Source organism: Trachemys scripta, chromosome 14 (assembly GCF_013100865.1).
Source record: "Trachemys scripta elegans isolate TJP31775 chromosome 14, CAS_Tse_1.0, whole genome shotgun sequence".
Classification (NCBI taxonomy): Eukaryota; Metazoa; Chordata; order Testudines; family Emydidae; genus Trachemys; species Trachemys scripta.
Genome location: NC_048311.1, coordinates 27,559,423 through 27,585,929, shown reverse-complemented (window position 1 = coordinate 27,585,929; position 26,507 = coordinate 27,559,423). Strand labels below are relative to the sequence as shown.

The window sequence follows — 26,507 nt, the reverse complement described above, 5'->3', positions numbered from 1 at the left end:
AAACTTCGTCTTTTTTTTTTTTTTTTTTTTTTTTAAAAAAAAAAAGCTTCTTGTCTCATTATTTAACAGTGGAAAAATTTCTCACCAATTAACTTTTAAAATGCAGAACTACTATGATTTTATTATGTAAATGCAAGTTGTAGCTCCTTCTCTCTCTCTTTTAAACTGCTTGTGGCACTGAAATGACAGAGTTGTTCTGCCTTTCGAGGTTCACTCAAAAGTGTGATACAGTGAAAAAGTTCACACCTACTTGATGATAGCTTCATGGGAGCGATAGTTCTCACACAGCAAGATCCTGCATGGAAACTCTGCAGGGTAGTGCTCATAGAGCCGATCAAGTAATGAAACATGAAGATTTCTCTCCCTGGCAAATTCGCTGTAGACAAAAGGACTGAGCTGTAATAGACACACACATACAGAGAAAATTTAACTAAATATGCAGACTTGGATTTTCATACTCCTAAAAGAAAAACTCTACATCAACTGAAGGATGGCCTGTAAACAACTAAATCTTATAAAGCTGCTTCAGTAGTATTAAGAAAACATATGTCCCTGACTTGGATTTGGGGCTAGTTACAATAACTACATAGAAACACACTTTTCTGCTGCAAACGTGACACAAGTATGTATGATCTTAGCTGAACAGCAGAATATTTTGTTACTATGTAAAGATGAAAGGAAGAAAAAAGCTTGTTTACGTGTGTGTGCCAACCCTAACCCAAAACACCTTTGCCTATGTTTCGCTTATATAGTTTGCAGACATCACTGACAACCTCAAACAATGGAAGGAGGTACACACCTTGCAGAGTACTATCTTGCAATTCTCTAGTACCTTTAATCTGAGGATCTCTTCAAGGCTTATAAAATTAAGTTATTATACTCAGTGGGAGAACTAGGAATAGAACTCAGATGCCCTGGTTAGCAGTATGCTTCCCTGATGCCTACACCACATTCACATGACTTTAGTGGTGAGTCGCATCATTTGCTGTAGCAGGAAAATGCATAACCCAGGATTTCAATTTAGAAAGGTAAGGAAATATGGAACTGATTTTAAAACATAGTTTACACATGCTGGGAAATGTTAAGCTTACATATATAGTCTGCTATGTTAATGATTTGAGATGCTGTATTTATCATATCAATGTCAGCTTACTTTTAACTTTAGAAATGAAAATGTTACACACTGAGGTGAGATCACTATTTTTTAAAAAATATGAAAACAGCCAAGCTATTTTACTTGGAAAAACAGCTTTTTACAGAGGAGGAGTAGGATAGAATAGAGGCAGCAATGTGGCCTAATAGTTGGGGCACTAGACTGGGACTCCCAACACTTGGATTCAATTCCTGGTTCAGTCACTGCTTTGCTGAGTGATGCTGGGAAAGTCACTTCCCTCCCTATATCTCAGTTTCCCTATCTTTCAGATGGGGATAATGATAATGACTTCCTTTATAAAACGTTTTGAGATCTACGGATGAACAGTGTTATATAAGAGCTCAGGATTATCATTAGAACAATAAATGCCCCATTGGCCCTGTATCAGGTCTGTAGGTCCTGCAGTCCCAACCGGGGTATTTATGCGAGGATTAGAGGAGCCATAAGCATATGACATTACATCTATTGTAGCGGTGCCCAGGAAGGGGCTGCATCCTCACTAAACTTCATTACAATGTCAACACTACATTTTATTCTCTCATTGTGCTGTAAAATGTCAAGAAAAGTAACGGCAAATCCATAAAAGTCATGTTAAAAGTCTAACCTAAGCCAACAAAGCAAGTACGGCTGACCTTATTCTTAGCTCACTCCCTTTTGCCTTCAGGCAGCAGAATGGCATGCCATCATCAGTGTTTGAGACTCCTACAATTTCTAAGCACAGCATGGTGACACAAGGGCAGAAACATAATGGTATTTTCAATTTCAATTCATCTAATAGAATATTCACTGCCGGTTTAGATCCTCTTCCTGATGTTGTTGTAATAAAAAAAGCACTGCCTAAATCATAACATGTGATATCTGTTTTCCTTCACCTCTTTTAGAGACTGTGTGGGCTAGTGGTCAGAGCACAGAATGAGAAGGAATTCTTATCCTGGTTCTGCCACTGACTCAGTGGGAAGCCTAAGGCAAGTTACTTTATCTCTTTGTGCCTCACCTTCCCATGTATAATATGGGGTGATCATACTTACCTGCCCACCTCATTAAACTGAAGCACTATGTAACTTTTATACTTATATACTTTATAAAAGAAAGAACTGTCCCAGTGGTTACAGCATTAGCCTAGGACTTGGCTGAGCTGGGTTCAAACCCCTGCTCCTCCACAGACTTCCCTGTGTAATCCTGAGCAACTCACTTAGCCTCTCTGTGCTTCTGTTCCCCATCTATAAAATACAGCCCTTCCCTATCTGATAGGGGTGTTGTGAGGATAAATACATTAAAGATTGTGAGGCACTCTGATACTACAGTAATGGGGCCAGATAAGTACCTTATATAGATGGATAAACTTAATACATTTTCTGAGGGAAACATAATATAAACCGAGCTTGATATGAAAAAGTCCTGAGGCTCTTACTTGCATATGGTCTCCAGCCAAGACGATTCTTGTGTTTTTATTAGCTAATGCTAGAGGCATGATCGTCTCACACTCCATGGCCTGCGCAGCTTCATCTAATAGAATATGCGTAAAAAACCCTATAAAATAGAGACATCAGCAAATAAATGAAATCACAGATATGATAAAAAAAAAAAACAGTGATGACACTACAATAAACTACCTAGAGCATTACATTCTGATAGTCACCCATGGAAACTATCTACACATTCATATGCAAATGAATGTCTACTAACTGCTAAAAACCATCCAAACAATAGCGCAGCATATCAGATGGACAATGGTGGCCAACTGATTCACACAATTATTTTAACTTTTGCCTGAGAGAACCCCTCTTTCCCCTGACACCCCACCACAGTTGACAACAGTGGAGATAGTCAATCTGGAGCTTCCTTGATACAAACAAGAGGGGACCGCTGGCAGGATGTTCTCCAAATAGGTTTCTCAACTCCAGAATTTGCTGCCCTACTGGGTCTGACAGAGCCCAGATTTGTTAACCTTCCTGACACACTGCCAAGTCCATCTATTCTTGCAGGCATTTAGACCTTGATCAAGCAAAGCATTTCAGCCCATGATGGACTTTAAACATGTGTGTAGTCCTATTGACTTTAGTGGCACTATAAATTTTCTTAAAGTTATACACACACCATAGTGCTTTGCTGGACTGGGACACTAGGGAAAGTGGGAGTTCATGAGGGGAGGAACTGGAGGGCAAAAGAATTTAAATAATACTGGGCCTGATCTTGGGACAAGAACCTGTCAACCATCAAAGTAATAACTGGAAATTCTTATGTAATTAATATAATTAATACATAATCTGTAGATCAGGCTACACAGTCTATTCACGGGAGAATTCGTAATTGGAAAAAACTGATGAACTAAAGCTTTGAACAGAAAATTTGTAATTTGTAATTGTGTTTCTTAAATTCTTGATGCTCTAAATAGGTAAAATAGAAATATAAATATATATTTCAATTTTTGAGAAATGTCTATATATTTCTTGAAGATTTAAAATGGCGTCAGAGAACAATTTCCAGTACAATGGAGTTAGATTTATTATATGTAAAAAAAATCTAACAATCATTCTTTGAAATAACATAAAATAATTAACAGCTATTGGTTATCAAGTGATAAATTATTCAATGCTTTATCACAAAAACTAAGAAAGTGAGCCTTGAACCCCTTGTAACAACTTTATATGTGTATCAGCATAAATATACGCAGCCCTTTACTAAATAAGTAAGGTAAGAACTTTTGTCTCAAAGAGATCACATTCAAAATCAAAAATCTTGAAACAAAAATGTATAATGATTTAGAATTTAACCTTATCTATAGCAGCAAGTGTGTCCAGCCATAAGGAGTTAATCTTAAAAATATCTTTAAAGAGATTAGACATTCTCTAAATGTCAGATGAAATTTATTTGTGGATCAAGGAAAGTGATGGGCCCTAAGCAGCCTTTGCCCCAGTGAATTAGTCTAGGTTATTTCAAATCAAATAATCTAGAAATAACAAATGAATCTCTTTTTAATGTAATGGTGTGTGCGCCCGCAGGTGTATGTGCATACGGAGAGAGGGGAAGGGGGAGGTAAGGGAGTCTGCATAGCTAAACAATCCACAAAAAGTACAGAATGATTTGTGGGTGTTTTGAAAAGTAAATTACCTGATAAAGATACGAAAATATGTACTGTATGTGGAAAAGCAAGATACCACTACTAACATCATTCCAAAGGCCTTGATTCAACAAAGTACTTAACATGTGCATAAATCAATCCCTCTTCAGCACAGTGTTTTGCTGGATCAGGGCCTGGAGCAAGCATGGTAGAAATGGTCAAACAGTTTCCACTGAAACAAAGTTTGACAGAAGAGATAAATAAAATATTCAGCATCCCTATCTCTCCCATGCTGGATCAGCTCTAAATAATGGACAATTCTGGTTTTTTTTTCATTAAAGTTGGCTTTTTTTTTAAATGATCCCCATTTTTTAAATAAACAAAGTTCAGAATGAGGCTAATCTGAATACCAACAAATTTATATTGTAACATTTAACACCTCTGTAACATTCACTAATTACAAAGATTCATATTTTCCTTCTTTCTCTGGATCCAAAAGGGAAAACCAAAAAGAATATTGAGAGGGTTCATTTATGGCAGGGATGGGGAAAGATGTAAGAGCCACTTTGACTTGTACTGGAAAATACTGAAGGAGACTATTTCTCAAAAGTATTTTAAAGATATTTCTTGTTTGAAATCTTCTCACCAGGTTCAAGATCCAGTTGACATAGATACTGTGAAGTATTCAAAGTAACAACTACTACTCGTTGTCTAAGAATATCTTCTTTCTGTGGCATCTGAAAGGTGGAATGTGTGCTTGAAATCAAACAGTATTGATGCACTACTGGGTGGACAGTCTTTACCCAGCGATTTCTGAAATATACCCTAGAAAAGAAGAGAGGGGCTCATTTTCTATAGGACGTAAACACAAAGACAGCTTAACATTTCATAAGCTAGGATTCTGTTTTCTATTACATAAAACAAGTTCTTTTGGAAGTTAAATCTTGCCACAGTGTAGAACCGTAGCAATTGAGAATTAATAGGCTGAGCCCTTTATATTAATACATGTACACAGCTATTGGACTCAGTTCAACAGTGACTCATGTAACAACGATAAGAATATTGATGTTAATGAAATAGTAAGGCTAAGTACCAAGTATCTATGCATACAGTGTATGGATAACTACCTGCTCTTAAGTGGTTGAAATCCAATTCAAATAGTTAGCCTCTGAGCTTTACTAAGCCTGGTTTGATTACCATGTTGAACTTTTATTCTATTTAAAACTCAATTCATTGATAGTTTGGGAGTATTTCATATACTGAAAAACAACGAAGAGTCGGGTGGCACCTCAGAGACGAAGTGGGTTTTTTACCCACGAAAGCTTATGCCCAAATAAATCCGTTAGTCTTTAAGGTGTCCCGGACTCCTCATTGTTTTTATGGATACAGACTAACACAGCTACCCCTCTGATACTTGGTGTCATGTACTGAAATATCACTTCTGATCCTAATCCTGCAACTGGCAGAGCATATGGCAGTAGTCCACTCTTGTGGTCAATTACAGGTTCAGGGCCTTAAAAAGTATGTGAAAGGATATTGCTCAAATCCTACCCTTCCTTTTACACTTATTGAATGTCTTGTAAACTCTAAGAATCAAACAGAAATTCTGTTAATTATTTTATTGTGAGGGGCCATAATAAAGATACTAGATAATGTTTTCACCTCTCTTAGCCAGAAGGCCAGGAAGTGTATGTGTGTATGGGGGGGGGAATCCTAGTACCAGAAGTCAGGATTTTCCTCGACTAAATTTTAGTAATCTGGACATTATCATCAAAGGCACGGAAGAGAAATGTCATCTCAAAACACATAAATAAATTAATTTTAGTGGGACATACTGTGTTATTTCAATAGAGAGTTCTGCTTAAAAACTGATGGCATGATATGACTCACTTTGTGAAAAGGAATGGGAAGAGGGGAAAAAAAAAAGGGGGCGGGGAAGAGAGACTTGGGCCATGATCCAGGAAAGCGCTTTAGCGTAAGTAATCCCACTGATATAAATGGAGCTATGCCAAATTGCACCAACTATGGATCTGGCCCAAGATGTTGAAATCAGCATATAGGCATTCAAAAAACAGGGATTTATGCACCTAAGTATCAACATGACTGAAAGATGTGGGATTTGGACATCCTATGTAGGTACTCATGTTTGAAAACTGGGCTCACAATATCTACAATGACCCTATTCAATTACGCTACATCTAACAAGACAAAAACAATTACTCAGGCTATTCTAAATTTGGTTTATGAAAACAAACGTGATAATGTCCTTATGGGCCAATGAGCACAGAATGAAATGCAAAGAGCTGCAAATGCATTGCATTACTCTGAATGACTTAGTTATTCATCAAAGGGTAAGACTTGAAATTGACATTAAGTTACTAAACAGAAACACAATTAAGCTAGAAATCAATGCAGAAGGAAATGATTTAAACTCCTGACTTACTCTAGTGAATATAGAAAAAAACACATTCTAATGATATAAATATGTAGTTTATCACCAGCTGTTAAGCTGAAAATTTCAACTGCTATTTTATACTCAGTATAACAAGACATAGGGAATACAGAACAAGGGACTGAGAGTAAGAGCCTAGATTCTATTCCCAGATGTGCCACTGACCTCCTGTGTAAAATAAAGCCATTCACTCCACCTCTCTGATTCAGTTTCCCTGTCTGTTAAATGGGGATAATCCTTACCTATCACTTTGTAGAGGTATTTGTGAGGATTACTGAGTTTCATATGAGTTTATGTTTGTAAAGCACTTTGAGAATCTTGGCTGAAAGGTGCAATTGAAATGCAAAATAAATGGTCATTAGACATTATTAGACCACGCACTGCCTTTTATTACACAAATTTAATTTTGCGTGACTCAGGTTGGCTGACAGCATCTCAAAAAGTATCTCTGCTCAACAATTACATTTTCTTATTTTGTTAGGAGATTAAAAAGGGTAGCCTAGAGCAATTATTCACCACTGGCAGAAAAGGCTCATAGAATCTCAGAAAAATACGGCTTTAAGGGACCTTGAAGATCATAGAATGCATTCTCCCCAACCCCTTCCTCCCCACCCCCCTCCTGCCAAGGAAGGACCAAGTATTCCTAGACCATACCTGACAGGTGTTTGTCTAACCCGTTCTTAAAAACTTCCAATGATGGAGATTTCACAATCTCCTTTGGTAACCAGTTCCAGTTCTTAAGCATCCTTCACAGTTAGAAAATTCTTCCCAATATCTAACCTAATTTTGGTACAGACTACGTCAATTATTTCTTGTCCTACATTCAGTGGACAAGAAGAACAATTGATCTTTATACTTTCTATAACAGCCCTTTACATATTTGAAGACTGTTATTAGGTCCACCCCCAGTCTTTTCCCTCCAATAAACGTGCCAAGTTTTTTTTAACCTCATAGGTCAGGTTTTCTAAAACATTTATCATTTTTGGTGCTGTCCTCTAGACTCTCTCCAATTTGTCCACTTCTTTCTCAAAGCATGGCACCCAAAAATGCAACACAATACTCCACCAGAGGCCTCAACAGTACCAAGCAGATCAGGATAATTATCTCTCCAGTTTTTCACTAGGCACTCCTGTTAATACACTCCAGAATATTTTCACAACTTTTTCACATTGTTGACTCATATTCAATTTGTGATCCACTAAAACCCTCGGATCCTTTTCTACAGTACTACTGCCTAGCAAATTATTCCCCACTTTGTATTTGCATATTTCACTATTCCTTCCTAAGTGTTGTACTTTGCCCTTGTCTTTATGGAATTTCATCTTGTTGATTTCAGACCAATTCTCCAATTTATAAGATCATTTTGAATTCTAATCCTGTCGTCCAAAGTGCTTGCAATCCCTCTCAGCCTGGTGTTGTCTGCAAAATTTATAAGCATACTCTCCGCCCCATTCTCAAAATTATTAATGAAAATATTGAATAATGCCAGACACAGGACAGACCACTGCAGGACTCCACTAGACGCGTCCTTCAGTGTGACAGCAAATCATTAATAACAACTCTGAGTTTGAAACCAGTTGTGCACCTACCTTGCAGTAAATACCTGACAGATGTGACAAACTGGGAAATGTCATGATATAAACCAATACTAGTACTTCGCCAAACTTTGAACATAGTGGCTTTTTTTTCGATGCAATTTGTGTCTGCAAAATCTGCTCCTGTAATTTCTTTGACTTTAAGGGCAGAAGGGCCCATTATGATTATCTAGTGTCTGACATGCATAACAAAGGCAAGAGAATTTCACCCAGTAATTCCTGCATCAAGCCCACAACTTCTGGTTAAGCTAGAGTATACATTTTTTTATTCCACGAATTTGAATACTTGCACTTGTAAGTATCTGACTGCAGGTGCTATCAGGCAGTAACAAGTGCAGGTACTCAAATTTGTGCCTGCAACTGATTTTGCTTGAGCAAAGTTACAAGTGCAAATGATATGGGTGTACACTGTGGCCACGGAAAAGGAGGTTTGACCTCAGCCAGCTGAGAATTCAGGCCCCAATATCAAGCACATTATGTCAAGAACCCAAACAAAACACCTAAATTAAGAGGAAATTCAAATCTGAACATTGTGGCTCAGGCTGACCTATCTTTGCACAGAACCAGAATACACTGCATGCAGTGAAAACCATAGGAAGTACATGATGAAACTGAAAAAGCATGGAAAATTTACACAGCAATCTCTGTCAAGCAACTAGTACTTTATAATAGAAAACCTGCAAAATCGCACAGCAGGGATCCATCCCTTTTCAGAATATGGCACTGTACATGTTGCAATACTTTCTAATGCCACTTTAAAAAGCATTTTGGAAACAACCTGCAATTACAATGAAATCCATGTAAGTTATTTTTCTAATCTGACACCAGTATGTTCCAGAAAATGCATTTATTTTTGTTGACGTCTACACTGATAAAAAGTACAGAGAGTGGATCAAATTCTCTGCTAGTCTAACTTTCCATTGGCTTCAGAGTTACACTAACAGAGAATTTGGCCCAATATGCCTGTTCAAGGTTCACCTGCTTATTTTCTTCTGTTCCTCCACATTATACTGTCGTGGCTGAATTTCTATCAAATTGTTTGAGTGAGCAGGGCCAACAGGCTAACTGTAAAGTAACTAACTTCCATGTGTGATTAAAATTCAAGGCCATCTCCATGCTTATGAGTTGCGTTGGGGATGCTCCTAAGTCACCTAGGCTAAATTTTCAAAAGTACCTAAGTGAATGGGCCAGGAACGGGGTTTAGGCCTCAAGAAACGAACCTCTGGGACAAGCAGAAGGGAACTTCATTTCAATTCAGGCTTTAGAAAGGAGGATCCTCTCAGCTTTTCTACATAGGAAAGGGTAAATGAGCACTGCTTTGGAGCATCCAAGGTCGATCTCCTTTCTGAACCAGGGAATGCTAACATCTCTCCCCACTTCTTGGTCAGAATTCTCTCTCCTCTCCTTCACTCCCCCTCAGGACATGTTCCAGAGGACTCCGCTTGAAGGAACTGCAGTTCTCATTCTCCAGAATTGGAGGAGTCAGCTTTTTCTCATTTGAAATTCCTCCGGTACAAGGCAGCTGGGAAGCCTAAAAGTCTCATTTCAGTTGTTAAAATTAAAAATCTAGGAAGTCCTAGGAACCAAAGAGAAAAATTTGAAACGCACCTAATTTCTCCCTTATTTCTTCAAAATCACCCACAAATAAAAAGGTGAATTATTAAATCTGAGCAGGAATGCTCACACTACAAAAGTAGAAAATTTTTTTCCTCTGGAAAAGTCTACAGCCATGAGAAAAAAACCCAACACCTTTGGCACATATAACCAGCTAAGCCTGTTTCAGGTTGTATGGAACAAGAGCCCGTGTGAAGTCAAACTAGATTCACAGTTGCCTTTTCACTCCTCCTTTGAGGTTAGGATAAGTTCTCAGTGGGAATTTCCAGAAAAAGACAATTAGCTAAAGAGGCAGATTTTTACATTTTATAAGAGCCAAGAACCCAAAGATTCCATGTCCCCAAAAACAGTGTCCGAAAAGCTGATGTACGGGAAATTTCTCTGGCTACAGGCATGATTATTCCCTGTGAGAAGGACATTTTTCCCTGAAAGGGATTTGATTGAAAGAAAGATAAAGAGCTCCCCGAGAATAGATTCTGACTGGCTGCCAGCTGTCCTGTAAGCTACTTTCGGTGCTACATGTTTTGCTAGCACCTTCATGGCTTGGTACAATGGCTTTAAGTCCATTAAGCATAATAATGTCGGCTCTCTAGTGAAAGATGTCATCTTAGCTCTGCTTTTATGCCCAATGCTTCCATGAATATCATGCATTCTTCTGCCACAGCCAAGGGCCTCAGGTCTGTGGCTAGGTCATACTCACCTGCGGTAACCTTGGAATGCTGGTGATTATTCTAAGTTTCTACATGCTTCATAATTCTCTGGTTCAAATGTTATTCAAAGAAACCTTGGAAAAGGTTGTGGCTGATAATACTGGCATAACAAAAATGCTTTCTACTGGCTACTAAGAGGATATTCAAGCAATCATGCAGATCAAAGCAGTCCTTTTGGACCCAGCATCAGCAGAAGCATAGCCCCAGAGATTCCAACTATAAGCCTAAAAAGTACTGGAACAATGGCAGCAGGGGAAAGTCATCCAGCTCTTCTGCTGTGCCTGCCTGCCCTCAAAGCCTCTGTATGACAAGCTAAGGCCTTTGGTTGGATATAGGCATGTGGGGAACTACCTGTCAATTTCTTCCTGTACTGGCAAGCCTCCACAAAGAGACTAGCAAGTCCTGAAAGTAGTTCAGCATGGATGCTTCCTGGAAGTGACATGACAACCCGAAACATTCTTCATCCAATCTCTCTTCTCCAAAACCCCACAAAAAACATAGGAGTTATGCAAGAATTCTGTCACCTTCTTGCTCTGGGGGCCACAAAGTCTGTACAATACCAGAAAAATTCTCAGGGCTATACTATATATTTTTTTATCATCCACAAGAGGACAGGGAAGTCAAAACACTATTAAACCTAACGCAGCTCAATGCCAGCAGAAGAAAAACTAAAAAAAAATAACAAAACTCCCAGATAGAAACATCTGTTTCAGCCTTTGCTGCAATACACCTGGGAGATTTCCTAATCTCAATAGAACTGGCTGTCATTTCACATCCCTATCACTGAGTCCTGCTGCTCTTTCATGTCCCCTTCACATAAGAGGATCTCGAATTTAAATCCTAGTCACTCCCCATCAACCCCTCTTCTGTTCTTTGGTTTAGTGACTACGCGAAAAGCCTATGCACATCTAACCCCGTGGGAGAATACGCTGATTCACACCTCTTTATTCCAGAAAGCAGAATTCGTCACCCAGAGAACCCTGAATAGTCTCATTATGGACAGCTTCAACCCAGAGGTAAAAATAAGCTGTGATGCTGTATAAAATGGAAGATAACTAGTTGCACTAATTCAGTCACCAATGTTACAAAATGGCAATAAATCTTGTATGAAATATGTCATGTAAGGTATAATCTGTTAAGTATGACTACCTTGTTAAAATACGTGTATCATCATTGTATGTGAAGTCATGAATATTGGCTATGTGTTTTGTTTTGTTCTTGCGTGACACCCACAAGGCAAATTTACATCCAGACCAGCCATTCCTGTGTTGGGCCACTGAAGAGATTCAATCCACCCAGTGAGCCCCTCCAGCAGACGTTTCGTAGAGCACTGAGGCAACAGCTGCCCCACGATGCAGCAGGGCATGTAAGGACATGAAAAGGACACGAAAAGGACACGTGATCTAAGACTCCATCTTTTGCCAGTAACTTTCCCCAAATGACACAGAGGCCACCGGTGCAGTCCAGGGGCAAGCCGGCTATAACTCTGCAATGGTCTCCATCGGCTCAGCACCGATCCTGGCACCGACGTGCGGCGCCACCATGGTCTCTGCGTGCGGACTCATCGGAGTCCGAATCGGTCATGGACTCATAGGTGTCCTCGGAGAAGCTGGAACCGTAGCCACCAGCACTCCCAGACAACAGGGATGACTCAAACTTTCTCCCCGGTACTGTGGCAAGAACCGATTCAGATGCCAACTCAGTGGCCTTTCTGGACCCCGTGGGCTTACCTCCAGTCCCAGGGGTCCGCCTCGGAATGCACCTTTTCGGTCGCTTCTGAGAGAAGAACTGTGTCTAGGGCCAGGGATCTCTCCCGAGCATCAGCCACCACTACCGCCACAATTGGTACTGTGCCCAGCACTGACAGCAGGGCCAGTGCCGGCACGGCCAGCAGAGCCGGCACCGCGCCCGGCACTGAGCCCGGCACAGCAGCTACGATCAATACCATGGAAGGTACTGTGCCCGGTGCTGCGCTCGGTACCATAGCCGGCACTGAGGAGGACTCCAATTTGGGGGCGGATCTGCAGCGTTTTGAGGGGCCGGAGGGGCCCTTCCATGTTCGGGGCTCCTCATCATTGTCTCCAGATGAGGCAGTGGCAGGAACATCTGCGGGGCCTCCCCTTCCTGACAGCAGAGCACACCTTGAACTTCTGAGGTGGGTCGCTCCGAACCTCGGGATGCAGATCGAAGAGGTCACCAACGTGTCAAACCAATGGTGGACATTTTATCCCCGCAGGACCCACCACGGTGGCCCTTCCCCTGATGAAGACCATACAGGAGAACACAAAAACTCTCTGGCAAAAACTATCCTCTCTGGCTCCTACAGCTAAAGGAGTCGAGAGAGTACTTTGTACCCTCCAAGGACTACAAATATTTGTTCACCCACTCCCGCCAGACTCCTTTGGAAAAATTCTGTTGGTGGCTTGCTAAGCAGGCAAACCCAACAGTCTTCGCATCACAGGTGTGAAAGCACTGAAGCTGCCCTCTGTCTCTGAAGATTAGAGAAGAGATTATATGGAAGAAAGGAAATCAGCAGATGAGTAAATTTCTATTAGTGACCCCTTTAGCCTACGCTCCACCAATGCCAAAAATCTCCAGAAAGAGCATGTCCAACCTCCACAGCTGAAAAGATGGACACAAACGATATCAGAGAGAAGAGAGAGGAAAAGAAATCCTCTGAGCTCCAACAGGGGATTGAAGGATCTACTTCAAGTCAGAGCAGGTTCGACCATAATGCACAATCTGTTTCTACCTAAAATATCGTGTTATTCAGTTTTCTCTCATTCTCACACATAATTACATCCAAATTCCTTCACATTCCTATAGATCCCTCCTACAGAGGCTTTCTGAATATATCATTAAACAGTATTTCCCTTACCATATTATTTTCTCATCTCTTTCCTCCACAGCTTCCCAAATCATGCTGCCCTACCTACAACATCTCTCTGCCTCCATATCACATTGAACAAACCTATTTATTCTTTACTTTAAAGGTGTAACAAAGAGTGCAAAATTGGTGTGGAATGGGATTATTACAGAATTCATTTCATACTGAAAACTATACTTAAAGTTATGCTGACATTTCTAATATAAACGCTTGCTATCACCTCATAACTTCCTGAAAAAAAATTCCATCCTGAGCTACAATTTCCCATGCTTGGTCTCAGCTCTTTACATTTTTGTCTTTGTAACTGTGACAGTACAAAGCAAAACCAGTAGAGGGATGAGTTCTTTAATTTTTTTTCCATTTAAACAATTGGGAAATTAAAGGCAGATCGGTACAGTCTAAAACTCAAGCTACAATTTTTAACACTCAAACTCAGGAAGGAAAAACAAAACTTAGGCTCTCATAGTCATCTTAACTCACCTACCCTACACATATGGAATATTCCAGCTCATTAGTTATTTTTAAAATATGTATTTTATACAAGGGGCTAATGTACAATGGGCACAATTCTGACCTTTGATACACAAATTCAGCTACAAATGACTGAGGCTACATCTTTGCTATGAAGTTAATGTAAGTTATCTATGCTCCAGTTAACTCCTCTTGAGTAAGCCTAGCTTGAGTGAGAGGAGCCACACTCCAAAATAAGACTCGAGCCGCAAAGAGTGACTGTTCTAGCAGGTAATGAGTTGTGCTCAGTCGAGCTGTAGTCTATCCCACTAATTGGCCGCTACTTCAAGTTAAAAGCACCAGACTCAAAGCAAAGGTTTTGGGGGAGGGGCTCAAGCTATAACTTGAGTTATCTCTGCAGTGAAGTTGCATGAATAAAACTGCCCCCCTACATAGCTAACATTGGTGAGCTAAGGTTATTAAGAGAGCCTCAATTTTGCACATCCTAACATTTCAGTGTTTAAGGCAGAAGTCAATGGGACTCCACACTAGTGCAGGGGTCTAGTCTAGCAGTTCCCAGTGTAAACTTAGTATTACATTAATGTAAGGTGATGTCTTTAATATAAAATTGTATTCACTGTAAAATTAATCTGAAATCACATTATCATCTGTATATTAATCAGTGAGAATGTTTAACATCCATTTAACATGCAGAGCTAAAGGTAACTCCGGGGAACAGAATGCTAATGGGTGTTGCGTATTGTTTAGCATGATTTTTTTGTTTTAGCTTGCTAATGTTCTCCTTATTGCTTATAACCAATTATGTAAATGACCTGTTCTCTAGCACAGTCGATGTTTGTTTTAATTCGGATTCTATGGAATTGCTCTGAAGGATTTATTTTTATAAATTTTATATCTCCTGAAGCCTTGTACTCTGGGGACCCTAAAGCAAACTGTTCAGTCATCTATAAACACATCAATCACTATAAGTGTACCATTTCCTGCCTTGACAACTGATTCTGCTCCACCTGATATTTTCCTAGAATATAGAAAAAGGCTTATGGCACTACTTAAACTAATGGCAACGATTTTAATTGAAAACTTTCATCATGACAGACAGAATAAAAGCAAGCAAGCAAAGTTTTCTTTACTCTAATTAGAGTAGTTATGAAAACATAAAATGTACTGCTGGTGGGGCAATTATCTTAACGACTGAAGAACAGCCCCTCCTATCCAGACTGATCAACAAAACACCTCATGATCAATAATATAAAAGACACCTGACAGATCCAATATACTTGGTACAGACACTTGACCTTTCTCAATGCTAGAATGGGATCATCCACCAACGAAATAAAATGATTTCTTTGTGCCATGCCAAGCTCTAAAAACAGATGAAAGGAACTCAAGGAAATATGAAGAGTCAAAGCTAAAGTTGTCTCATCAAAAATGTCTCAATAACCTTCCCCAAAAAAGCAAATATTCAAGACTGGGCAGTAACTGACAAGAATAATAATATCAAGTGATAGCTTCTTAAATACGGGCCTAACCACTGCGGGCTTAACTGCTGGCACCTTGCCCTCCTGAAAGTAAGCATTAATCAACCCCTTCACTGATGGATGCAAAACCTCTCCACAGGGTTTCCACAGAAAGGCAACAGTCCATCTCAGAGGCTATAGCCCAGAATTCTTTTGCCACACCAGAAAACTAGGTGAAATCCCACTGGTAATGGTGAAATACGTCCCATCCCGTTTCGACACTATTCAGCTATTAAACTGTCAGAGATAGATTTCATAATCTGTAATAACTGTCTAAGAATACAATCATTTAGCAATCATTTAACTCAGAGATTCATATCAATTATTAAAAATCAGTCATCTTTAGCTATCAGATGTGAACAACAAACTGCATGCTAGACTAGTTCACGTAATTGGATAACAAAACACTAATTTACTGTGCAACAAAAGCCAATGGTACTACAAACAATAGCTTGGTAATTTGTATAATGTTCCTCTGAGCAGAGGAATCTTTTTCATCACCAACAATCTCAGACTACAACAATAACTAATAATACTATCAAGCACTTATATAGCACTTTTCATCAGTAGATCTCAAAGCACTTTACAAAGAAGGTAAGTACCATCATCTCCATTTTATACATGGGGAAACGACACAGAAGTAAAAAGACTTGCCCAATGTCATCGAGCAGTCTAGTGGCAGAGTTAGAAATAGAAACCAGGTTTCCTGAGTACCAGTCCAATGCTCTATCCACTAAGCCAATTTATTTTTCACAATACCCACTTCCCCAAGCAAAAATTAAATATAAAAACATGTGTGTGTGTAATATATTTAGAACATTGGGATTTGGCCAGTTTTCTACAGAGACCAAGAGTTTAAATAAATTAAAATAAAACAGTTTGCACGGTAGGTGGAACTTGAATGCCACGGGTATGCAAGTGCAAATGACAACTTTAGGGAGCCGATTAGCATTACTATTTTTAGCTCCTATGCATTGACTTTGACAGGCACTTAGTCTCAGGGCCGTCCCTAGCTATTCTGGGGCCCTACGCAGCCCCCCCATGGGGGGGGAACGGGGGACAGGCCTCTGCGGCGGGGAGTGGGGGGGCTGCGGGAGAGATGAGGAGTGGGCCCCAGGCCTCCATGGGGGGGAAGGAGCGGGCCCCAGGCCTCTACAGGGGTGGGGGCTGGCTTGGGGGACAGGGGGGAACCACCCCCAAGCACTCACCAGCAGCACGGCTGGGGCTGGATCACTGCACTCCTGCCGCCAGTGAGTGCAGCCCCGGCCCTGTTGCAGAGCTCAGGGGAGTGGGGGCGGGGCTGGAAGAGGCGGGGCTGGGGTAGGGAAGAGGCAGGGTGGGGCGGAGCAGGGGCAGGGGCCCTGAGGAAGAGCCGGAGCAGGGGCTGGAGCAGCACGCCGCTGCGCAGGGCACCAGGAAATTTGGTGCCCCACATATCCTGGTGCCCTACGCAGCTGTGTACTTTGCGTATGGGTAAGGACGGCCCAGGTTAGTCTGCAAGTACTTATGCCTATTACAACTCTTAACACCACATGTACGTTAAGGCCAAACACCAAAAAAATGTGTTCATCTTTTGAGCTATAGAAGCTCACTCATGGCATAGAAGCCCTCAAAAAATTGTAGATAGTCTTTTGATTTCTTGCAAAGCACAACAGCTGAATGTGGTCCTTATGTTTGTATGGGTCAAGCAAGATGCATGTTCTTCTACCAAAGAAGTACACTTATCAGTATCCAAAGCAACTGAAAATTAAACCATTCACAATGGTCTGTATAAAGTCTCGCATCAGAACATTCCATGTGTACTGCAGGCAATTTCTTGCCCACCAGGGTGAATTCCACTGAACTCCTCTTAAAATAGATACTCCTGAGGAATGAGTGGAATTTTAAGGCTACCAAACTGAACAGCAGCCTGATAGCAAGATAATTCCAGGGGAAAGTCCACAACCACTTATGATGTTTCAGTGTTGGCTTCTGCTATGATTAGAGATTTCACAATCTAGCTTCTTAAATATCCAACTGTGTAGTGAATGTGACCCAGAAAACATGCTCCTCTTCGACAAGGACAGTAACTTTAGTGATACGACTAATTGGGTTTTATTTTGGGAGTCTGGAATAGCTGTCTCTTTCATTCCAGTGCAACTACCGATGCTATAACACCCCTTCTATTTAATTATGCTGATTTTCACAATTAGCTGCTTAACAACCTATAGTACTTTTTAAAAGCAAATGTTTTTAAAGAAGTCAAGAAATGTATAAACGCCAAAAAAAAAAAAAGGAAAATTTGTGCTGCTTTCATTTTTTAAAAAGTGGGAAATTACCACAGGAGGAAAATAATTATTTGTATAATCTCACTTACAAACTACAGCAACACTTTCTGAAGGAATCAAAACCTAGGGCCAATTATATTCAAATTAAAATGTTTAATGACTTTTTATAAAAAGTAATATTTGAATTGCAGTTGAAAGAAAATAAAATTGCCTCTTGAAAGAGTCGTGTATTAACTTTACCATGAAAAATATAAATTTTTTTTCCACCAACTGACATATACTTTTGAGAGTAGGACTGCAAAGTTGAATGGGAAGTGAATTGGAGCCCTGTGCCCAGAAAGAGGCCAAAATTTGGATCCTATAGTATAAAGCGAATGTTCTTACAACTCACACAGCACTCTTTTACAATGTTAAAATCACATTTCACTGACTACATATGGTCATTGAAAAGAGGGAGAATATTTCCTTCCACCCCTCACTAACAGTAGTACAGGATGCATATAATGCCTTTCATCCCAAAGTGCTTTACAAAGTGCATTTTAAGAAATTCCTAAGGTGTAGTCGCCTCTGAGGTAGCTTTAAAAAAGAAACCACAACAAATATGTGCATCTGTCTTTATTTAGACTCCCTGGGCCAGATTCTCAATTTGTGTAAATTGTTGTAACTGAAACAATGTCAACAGAGCTATGACAATTCACACCCGGTGTGGATCTGGCCCCCTCTGCACAACCCTAATGACTTCAATGAGGTTGCACAGTTTAGAAGTTAGATAGTAGCAACTTAATGTAAGGTAAAATGCAAGTTAATATGGTGTATTCACATCTTGATGCTCAGAGAATCATGCACATAAATTCCCACACTTTTAGATGAAAATATACCACACTGGCAGTATATTATACAGCATGATCACTTAGCAAAATCTTCCAAAGGACTTTCCTCTGCCAATAACTGAATTCCTCCTCATTGTCTTATTGTAAGTTTAAATCCTCTTCCCCATATTTTTTCCTTAGCTAGTTCCCAGAAGACATCCATGTCAAGCACATTTATTCACATATACAAATTACTTCAAACTGCCCTTTTAAAAGAGGCCAAACTAATTTCACATGATTCTCTAAATATACAGCTTCTATGACATCAAGAGATTGCTTCAAAAAGCCATGTGAGTAGCCCCAGTTTCCAAATTACCATGGTAAAGGTGTGCCAAAATCTTTTTCAAAGTACAATCCAATTAATCTCCATTTTATTTTATCATAGTAGCTTTTAGAGGAGCATATCAAAAGTTTGCTCAGCTAGGAAAGACACATTTATCAATAGAAATAATAAAAGCTTAAAAAAGGATGTCTTTATCTTTAACACATGAAACAAAATCACATTGACAATATGCTTCACTTTCCATTTTATCCATATTCCTTTTAAACAGACGGCACTGTTTAAAGCACTGCTGTTACATGCCAATGTGCTTTTAAGTGTTAACAGTTCTTTAAACTTTTTTTATAGACATCTTTTCTTAAGAATAGTATTTTATAGAGACATAATAAACCTTAAAGAATACCTGAGAGGTCTCGCCTGGGGATTGCCTGCTTCTACATATGGATGTAAATAATCCTTTATGTAGAGATCAGCAGCACTATTAGAATGGGTGCAAATGAGAATCCTGCTGGAATAAATGGTGCAAATAAAAAAGCAATGAAGAAACAGAAAACAATTCAAAGCAGTAGAATACCAAAAAAAGGGAACAGTGGCCATCTTCCTGCACATTTCCCTCAATGAAACTAGTCATTGGCCTAGCCCAAGTTTCATAATTCAATGAAGCCCCTTAACTCACTTTTTCAGATAGGAAAAGATTTAAACTTTAAATACAACTTTTAAAAAGTATTTTGTGATTATTAATCTAACCTAGATCTTAAATAAAACACAGCCTTTATTGTCTGACACACCCCACAGCTTTCCACATCAAGTGAATGGCATTTATTCTACATCATGCCAATTGTACTGATGTTTTTTTCTAAATGGGAGAATATATTTTAAGACTATAACATTACTTTCTTAATATCTATTCAAAACAATGATGGATGGGGTTTTTTTGAGATGGATGGAAATTCTGTATGTCTAACTTTCACTTGCATTTAAGTAAAAAAAGAGGCATTTCATTTCTAATAAACTATGTTGCTCTCTCTCTCATGTCCCAGCTCACCTAGTATCCTGCTGTTGGAGTATGTGCTTGACTGCCTGAGCCAGAGTGAATGTTTTGCCTGTCCCATAGGGACCGATGATAAGAACAGGAGGCAGTTGTATCGAAAGTGGAGTTGTGATAGCCAGAACAGCCTCTTTCTGCTTTGCATTTAGTCGAGGGTCCAACTGCTCATCCCATTGTCTGTACAAAGAAAGCAAGACTGTTTGTACAAGCAGCAGCAATCTAAAGTCAATTAGAAATAAAACTGTATAGCATATAAAAAAAGACTTCAATTAAAAATACTACGTTATCAACTGTATCATTTTGAGGCAGTTTAACAAAATCATACGGTATTCCAACAACTAAACAACCACATGCTGTTATCACAAAGCTCTGTTAAAGTTCATGATAAATCAGTAAATTACTCAAAAGCAGACTAACCATTGCATGACTTACATTGGCTAAACTGATAATAATTAACCTCTGGAGTATACATTTTAGATACAGTATGCACTTCACCACCACAAAGACAATATAATTAAACGGACACACAAACTACATCTTCTATTGTCATTAATCAGTCAAACAATACTTATTAACCATGTTTTCAGTAGAATTATGCATGGTATCAATTTAAACAAGTCACCATTATGTATGATCAAATACAGACATGCAAGCTTGGTATAGCTGAACTAAGAAGAACTGCAAAAAAATAACCCAGAGAACTTACAGCTACCCAGTTAATTGAAGGCTTTTCTTCACTATCATTCTTTACCATAAGAAAAAAGCATCTGAAGTCTAAAAAAAAAGTACTGGTACTATAACTGGGTTAAGGGTATCAGCATTTAAACAGGAAGTTACTTTAGGAAAGTTCCAATGAACATAAGAGGCTAAGGATTTCTATATGCAGTTTTTAATATTCTCACTGACAGATTTAAAAGTAGGTATACATAGTAAGAAACACCTGTCACTTTGCACATATGGCCATACTTTTGTAATGTGATCTGTCTTGCTACTTACATTATAATTCTTCTGGGCCTGGAAAACTTGTGTTGGGTAGTGGTATGGGGTAAAACCAAGAGGGAATTAATTGAATTCCTAACTCATAAGACTGCTATGGACAACTAGATGACTGAAGAACCTAAGAACTAGTGGAAAGATGATAGGATGTAAAAAATAGAAAAACTACAGGCGAAGACAGTTTGAGTCAGTCAAGAAAAGATAACATAGGCCAGATCCTCTGGTGTAAATTGTCATAACTCCATTGACTTCAGTTGAGCTGCAATTATTTACACAAGTGGAGCATCTGGTCCCCCAGAGCATGTCAGAAAAATTCTGCACTAGAAAGATAAAGATACTGGGCCAAATTCACCTCTGACATGACTCTACTAACTTATATAATATTTAGGCCAAAGTAATTAAATCCTCCCTGAATAAAGATCCATAACAGTTAGCCCACAGAAATCAAAGAAGTCTGATAAAAGTGTGGACTACTTAACAAAATTACACCAACAAGAAAAAGTATTTTATAATGATATAAATGGATAAGATCATTTATGATGAAAGAAAAAATAAGGTCTTTGAACTGTAACTTTATATTTTGTTAAAAAACAGGAAAAAACCTTTAAAAATTAACTGTAAGAAAAGAAGAAAAATCAAAATGTTTCAAAATAAAGCCAGCCTTAATGACCATATCACAGATAAACAAAAAGTTCCAGCATTACACTTACATATATACAATCAATGCAGTAGGTGAAAGCTTGCTACGTAACAAGTACATAAAAATGGATTACCCACCATAAAAAAATATTTTCTCATGTTATAAATACTGATGTCACAAGTATGCTCTGATTTATGCTATCAAAGTATGCTGGCCTTGTATCCAAAAATAGAGCCATTTTCTTTCTGATTCGTGTATCTTCACCAACAATAAATAGTCACAAATCAGACGGAAAATGATATGATGCACATTTGCTATTTTACAGCAATTCCTGAAACCTTAACAATAGTTTGAGAATAGTATCTTACAAACTGCATTAACAATTCAGTAGTCAAGTCTCTCTTTAGACTGAATGCAAAAACTTTGAGCTGGATTACAGTCTCCATTAAGTGGCACACAGCATAGCATATCTTGAAATTTTCCTACTGTACAAGTGCAACAACAGGTTTTTTTTCTTCTTAACTGTAAGTGGCAATGCACAACATGTCCTCAAAATTCAAATCTGGTCCCATTGTTTCATTCCCTGACCATCTCACGTGAGCTTTAGAGACAATGTACCACAGAGATATAGGGAGAGATTTTTAAAGGCACAAGTGGCAGTTGAGCACCGAATTCCTACTGACTGAGAAATGGGTGCCTACATACCATGTATGTCTTTGAAAATGTCCTCCAACGTAAGAAACAATGGAAGTATGCAGTGCTGGGAAAAGAAGCCAAAAACCAAGTGTCAACATGATTGTGTATGAATTCATACTAACACTCTTTCCACTCAGAAATAATTATTTTTTTCAAAAAAAATATTTCAATAAAGGTACTCAAAACCTTCAATTTTGATGATTGTTTTTGCTTAATTCGCAAAAATTAATTTTCTTCATTAATTTGCCAAAAAATTCATGGACTGTTATCTGTGGCAAATCAGTGTTTAGTCCAAAAGTCCATTTAATAGCCTTTTTGAGACCCATGCTGCTTCACATCACTTCTAATTAATTTCACCTTTTATCCTTCAGCTACTCTGGTTTTAGAGTTTACAAAATTTAATCTCTGAGATGGAGGACAAAAAATGTAATATCATTTTAAGTGAGAGACTGTTCATAAGCCCTGAGTCAGGAGCTGTGGCGTATTAGAATCTTAAGTTTGGAATTATTATCAGGCAGTCAGGTCACTCTGTTGCTGATGATGATCTTTACAACAAAATGAAACAAATATACATTCTGAATGAAATATTTTATTACTATGTTCTGAATAGAATTCACATTGTGCTGCATAGATGTTGTTTTATTGGTAGAACTAATTTACATAGTGCTTGATGACAGACAGCTGCTTGACATCAATAATGTTTCCAATATTTACTTATAGCAAATTTGTTAAACGTAATCAAATCGTTTGCATATACTAGCAATCTAAAGACTAACTTAAGAGCAGAACAGTGGTTTAGTTTCTGTTACAGATGGCATAAAGATTCTTAACAAAAAATATGGAAAATGGAAAATTTTATCTTAATTACATTTCTGCCTTTTCTCTTTCCTCTTCTCCCACATCAAGACTTGTTGCTAAATTCTTTCTGTTCTTTATGGGCCTGATCCAAAGCTCAGTGAAGTCAGTGGAAAGATTCCTTTGACTTTAGTAGCCTTTGTAGCAGGCTCTCTCCCAAATCCATCTATTTCTATCTCTACAACTAAAGCCTCGGTCCCTGCACCAATCATCTCTCACCTGTACTACTACAACCACCCATTGTCTTCTCTGGTTTCCCCATTCTTCACATCACTGCACTCTAGTTATCCAACAGGCTGCAGCTAACATCATCTTCTGGCCATGTCGTTCCCGTCCTTGAATACATGGGCGAGCTTCTGATCTACTCTCCATCACAATCACACTCTTCATTCTTGTCTTCAAGGTTCTGAACAACTCCTCTCCTGTTCATGCTGAATACCATCAATTGGCATGCCTCATCACTTCCCAGGTCTTAGTCTTACTAGAGTAACTTCATGACTTTTTTCACCTCTCCCCCTACACCTAGAATATCTACCATAATCCTTTGGTCCTATGCTCAGGGTCCAAATGACCGCCATATTTGGGGCTGGGAAGGAATTTTCCCCTGGGTCAGATTGGCAGAGTCCCTGGGGTTTTTTTGCCTTCCTCTGCAGCATGGGGCACAAGTCACTTGCAGGTTTAAACTAGTATATGGTGGATTCTCTGTACCTTCAAGTCTTTAAATCATGATTTGAGGACTTCAGTAATTCAGCAAGAGGTTATGGGTCTACTACAGGAGTGGGTGGGCAAGGTTCTCTGGCCTGCAATGTGTAATCATGAGACTAGAAGATCAAGATGGTCCCTTCCGGCCTTAAAGTCTATGAGGCACAAAGCTTCACTTTGCCACCATCAGGTCCCTGCATAAGAGTCACTTCTTTCAGTTATCATTCTCATCTGACCTTGACTCTACCACTCCTGCACTTGTGCCAGATTTAGCTCCCTCAAAACTATTAATACAATCTACAGATTTTACATTTCAGAAAAGCAACCAACAAGATGAGGACACAGAAGATCTCACAACAGTTTGGCAGTGCGGTGCTGGTGCTTCCCATACTTATGATCACATCTTTGTTGGTCAGACACTGCAGTGCCACATGTAACTTTGGGCCTGATCCTGAAAACTCACATAAGTAATGCCATTACCAAGTTTCTAGGACTACTCATGCAAGTGCAAATTTGCAAGTTTAGGCCAGTATACTGTAAGCCCCTTGGGACAGGAACCTGTACTTTTATTTCTCTATAAAGCACCATCCACACTTTCAGCATAGGGCTAAAGAAATAGGAAATAATAATAATATGCTTCAGTCTTCTAAAGCTACAATGTAATTGCAGTACAGGTCTACTTTGGGGAGAACAGGGAAAAGCCACCTACCAGTCCTAATCCTACAAGAGTCTGTTTTCATTTTCTGTTTAAAGCAGTTCAACTCCCTTCCCTGAACCACCTTTAACATTAATGAAGAACAAAGATGTACCCTTAAACAGGAAGTGTATCTGAGTCATCAGTTATAAGGAATTCAAAACAGAATTAACATACCATCTTTGATATGAAAGTGTTTGTATTTTTGTACCTGTTGGGGCTCCAGGGTATGGTGGGAGTCATGCGGACATCTGGAAACAAAATACTGTTGTCCTTGATCCTGTCCAAGGCATAATGCATTTCACAGAGGGGTAAGCGATTTAACTGAAACTGAAGTTCAACCTACAGTACAAAATGAATGAATGAATAGATGTACCAGAAAATATTTAATTAAGAGGACTTTTTTTACTTCAATTTTATCTTTCAATAAATTATACCGAACTTCAGAAAAACTCAAGCAAGCATTATCAGATCAAAAGATTTATAATAAAGTTAACTTGCTTAAGCCCATTTTGAACAATCACAGAGAAACATATGATTTCTTTGTAGTATAATTTGTGCGTTTGACTACTATGAAAGGATTTCATCGTACTTTTAGAAATAATTCAGTAATTTCTTGCAGAACTAGAAAGGACCATCTTAGAAGAATATTTTTAAACTGTATTTGAAAAGAGAAACTGAAAGACAGGTTACAGAAACCTACTCTGGAACTTTGACCTGGTCAGAAATTTTCGTGGATCAGTAGATGGCCTTGTATGACATATTGCCAAGAGAGGCAAAACCCAAATACTCTCTGTACCCAATCAATCATTCTCAAAGTATAAATTTGTTGACTACATTGTACTATAAAGACTTCCAAGATACCTCACAATCTTTGCAAAGATGGATTTCTGAGATTAGTTGCATACTAATATAATCATTTTCTTTCTTTCCAATTACTGGGGTTTTCATGTTAATAAATAAAGAATGATGACAACAAAATCTTGGTACAAAGCCAGAAATGGTAGCATAGCATGTTGGCATCCGTGATTAAACCCAGAATTAAGCAATGAATGGTAAAATGAATTTATACAATTGCATTACTAAAGAAGCAAAGATAAAGAGATACATTTTAATTACAGAAATGGATAAAAGCTGCTTTTAAGGGGAAACAATTCATGAAAATGATCCACTCAGACTATAATCTACACAGCTTTAATTTTACATGTATTAATCTCTCCAGAAACAAATGGTCCTGATGAAAGTACTGAACAGAAGAATTAAATGTTGATTAAAACAGAAATCTATAGAAATAATTTGACACAAAACCACACAGATAGAAGAGAACAAATAAATCCATAGTTGCTGCGATTCTTACCCAATGTGGAAGCACAGCTTTTCATAGTATAGTAACAAGCAAATAGTCATGTAATCACTTAGGACAACTTCAGTTAGCATTTAGTGATTAGACAATAAGAGCATTCATGGGGGTTTACTACAAGATGTGTGTGTGTTGGCCAACATGACAACACTGATGGTCAACATATTTCAACCTATACAGAAGGGCACTCCTCAAGAAACATACTGACTGGAACATGCACTAATAACACTTGTACTTCTATGGCAACCTTCACTCAAGGATCTGAAAGAACTTTACAAAAGTGTGTTAAGTACTACCTTCCCCATTTTATAGATGGGAAAATGGAGAGACTGAGTGATGACTTGCTCAAGACAGCACGTCAAGTCTGCAGCAGAGCTGAAAACAGAAATTAAGGGTCAAACTCCAAGTTAAGGTACCCCAGTGTAAATCTGGAGAAATTCCACAGAGGTCAATGGAGTCACTCTAAATTTATACCCATGCAACTACATTAGAAAATTTGGTCCCAGATCTATTAACTCTCAACCCCTACTCTAACAACTCAATAATATTTGACCATCCTATTGCTTAATCTCTCTGATATCAAATGGTAAATATTGTTACACCTGATTAACAACAGCCAGAAAGTTCAACTGGCATCAAT

The 26,507-nt window shown here is 38.7% G+C and overlaps 1 protein-coding gene across 3 annotated transcripts in view; it reads right to left on the bottom strand.

The window, feature by feature from the left end:
* Positions 1–26,507, bottom strand: part of HELZ (helicase with zinc finger) — a 139,442-nt gene that overhangs the window by 56,568 nt on the left and 56,367 nt on the right. For 2 of the 3 annotated variants that reach the window (XM_034789686.1, XM_034789688.1), the window contains 6 exons: positions 24,719–24,849; positions 19,922–20,101; positions 19,280–19,384; positions 4,861–5,039; positions 2,565–2,683; positions 251–396 (listed from right to left, as the gene is read on the bottom strand). In XM_034789686.1, coding sequence (XP_034645577.1) covers positions 251–396; positions 2,565–2,683; positions 4,861–5,039; positions 19,280–19,384; positions 19,922–20,101; positions 24,719–24,849 — 860 coding nt within the window. The remainder of the gene's footprint in view (positions 1–250; positions 397–2,564; positions 2,684–4,860; positions 5,040–19,279; positions 19,385–19,921; positions 20,102–24,718; positions 24,850–26,507) is intronic. The other variant, XM_034789687.1, reaches the window with a different exon arrangement.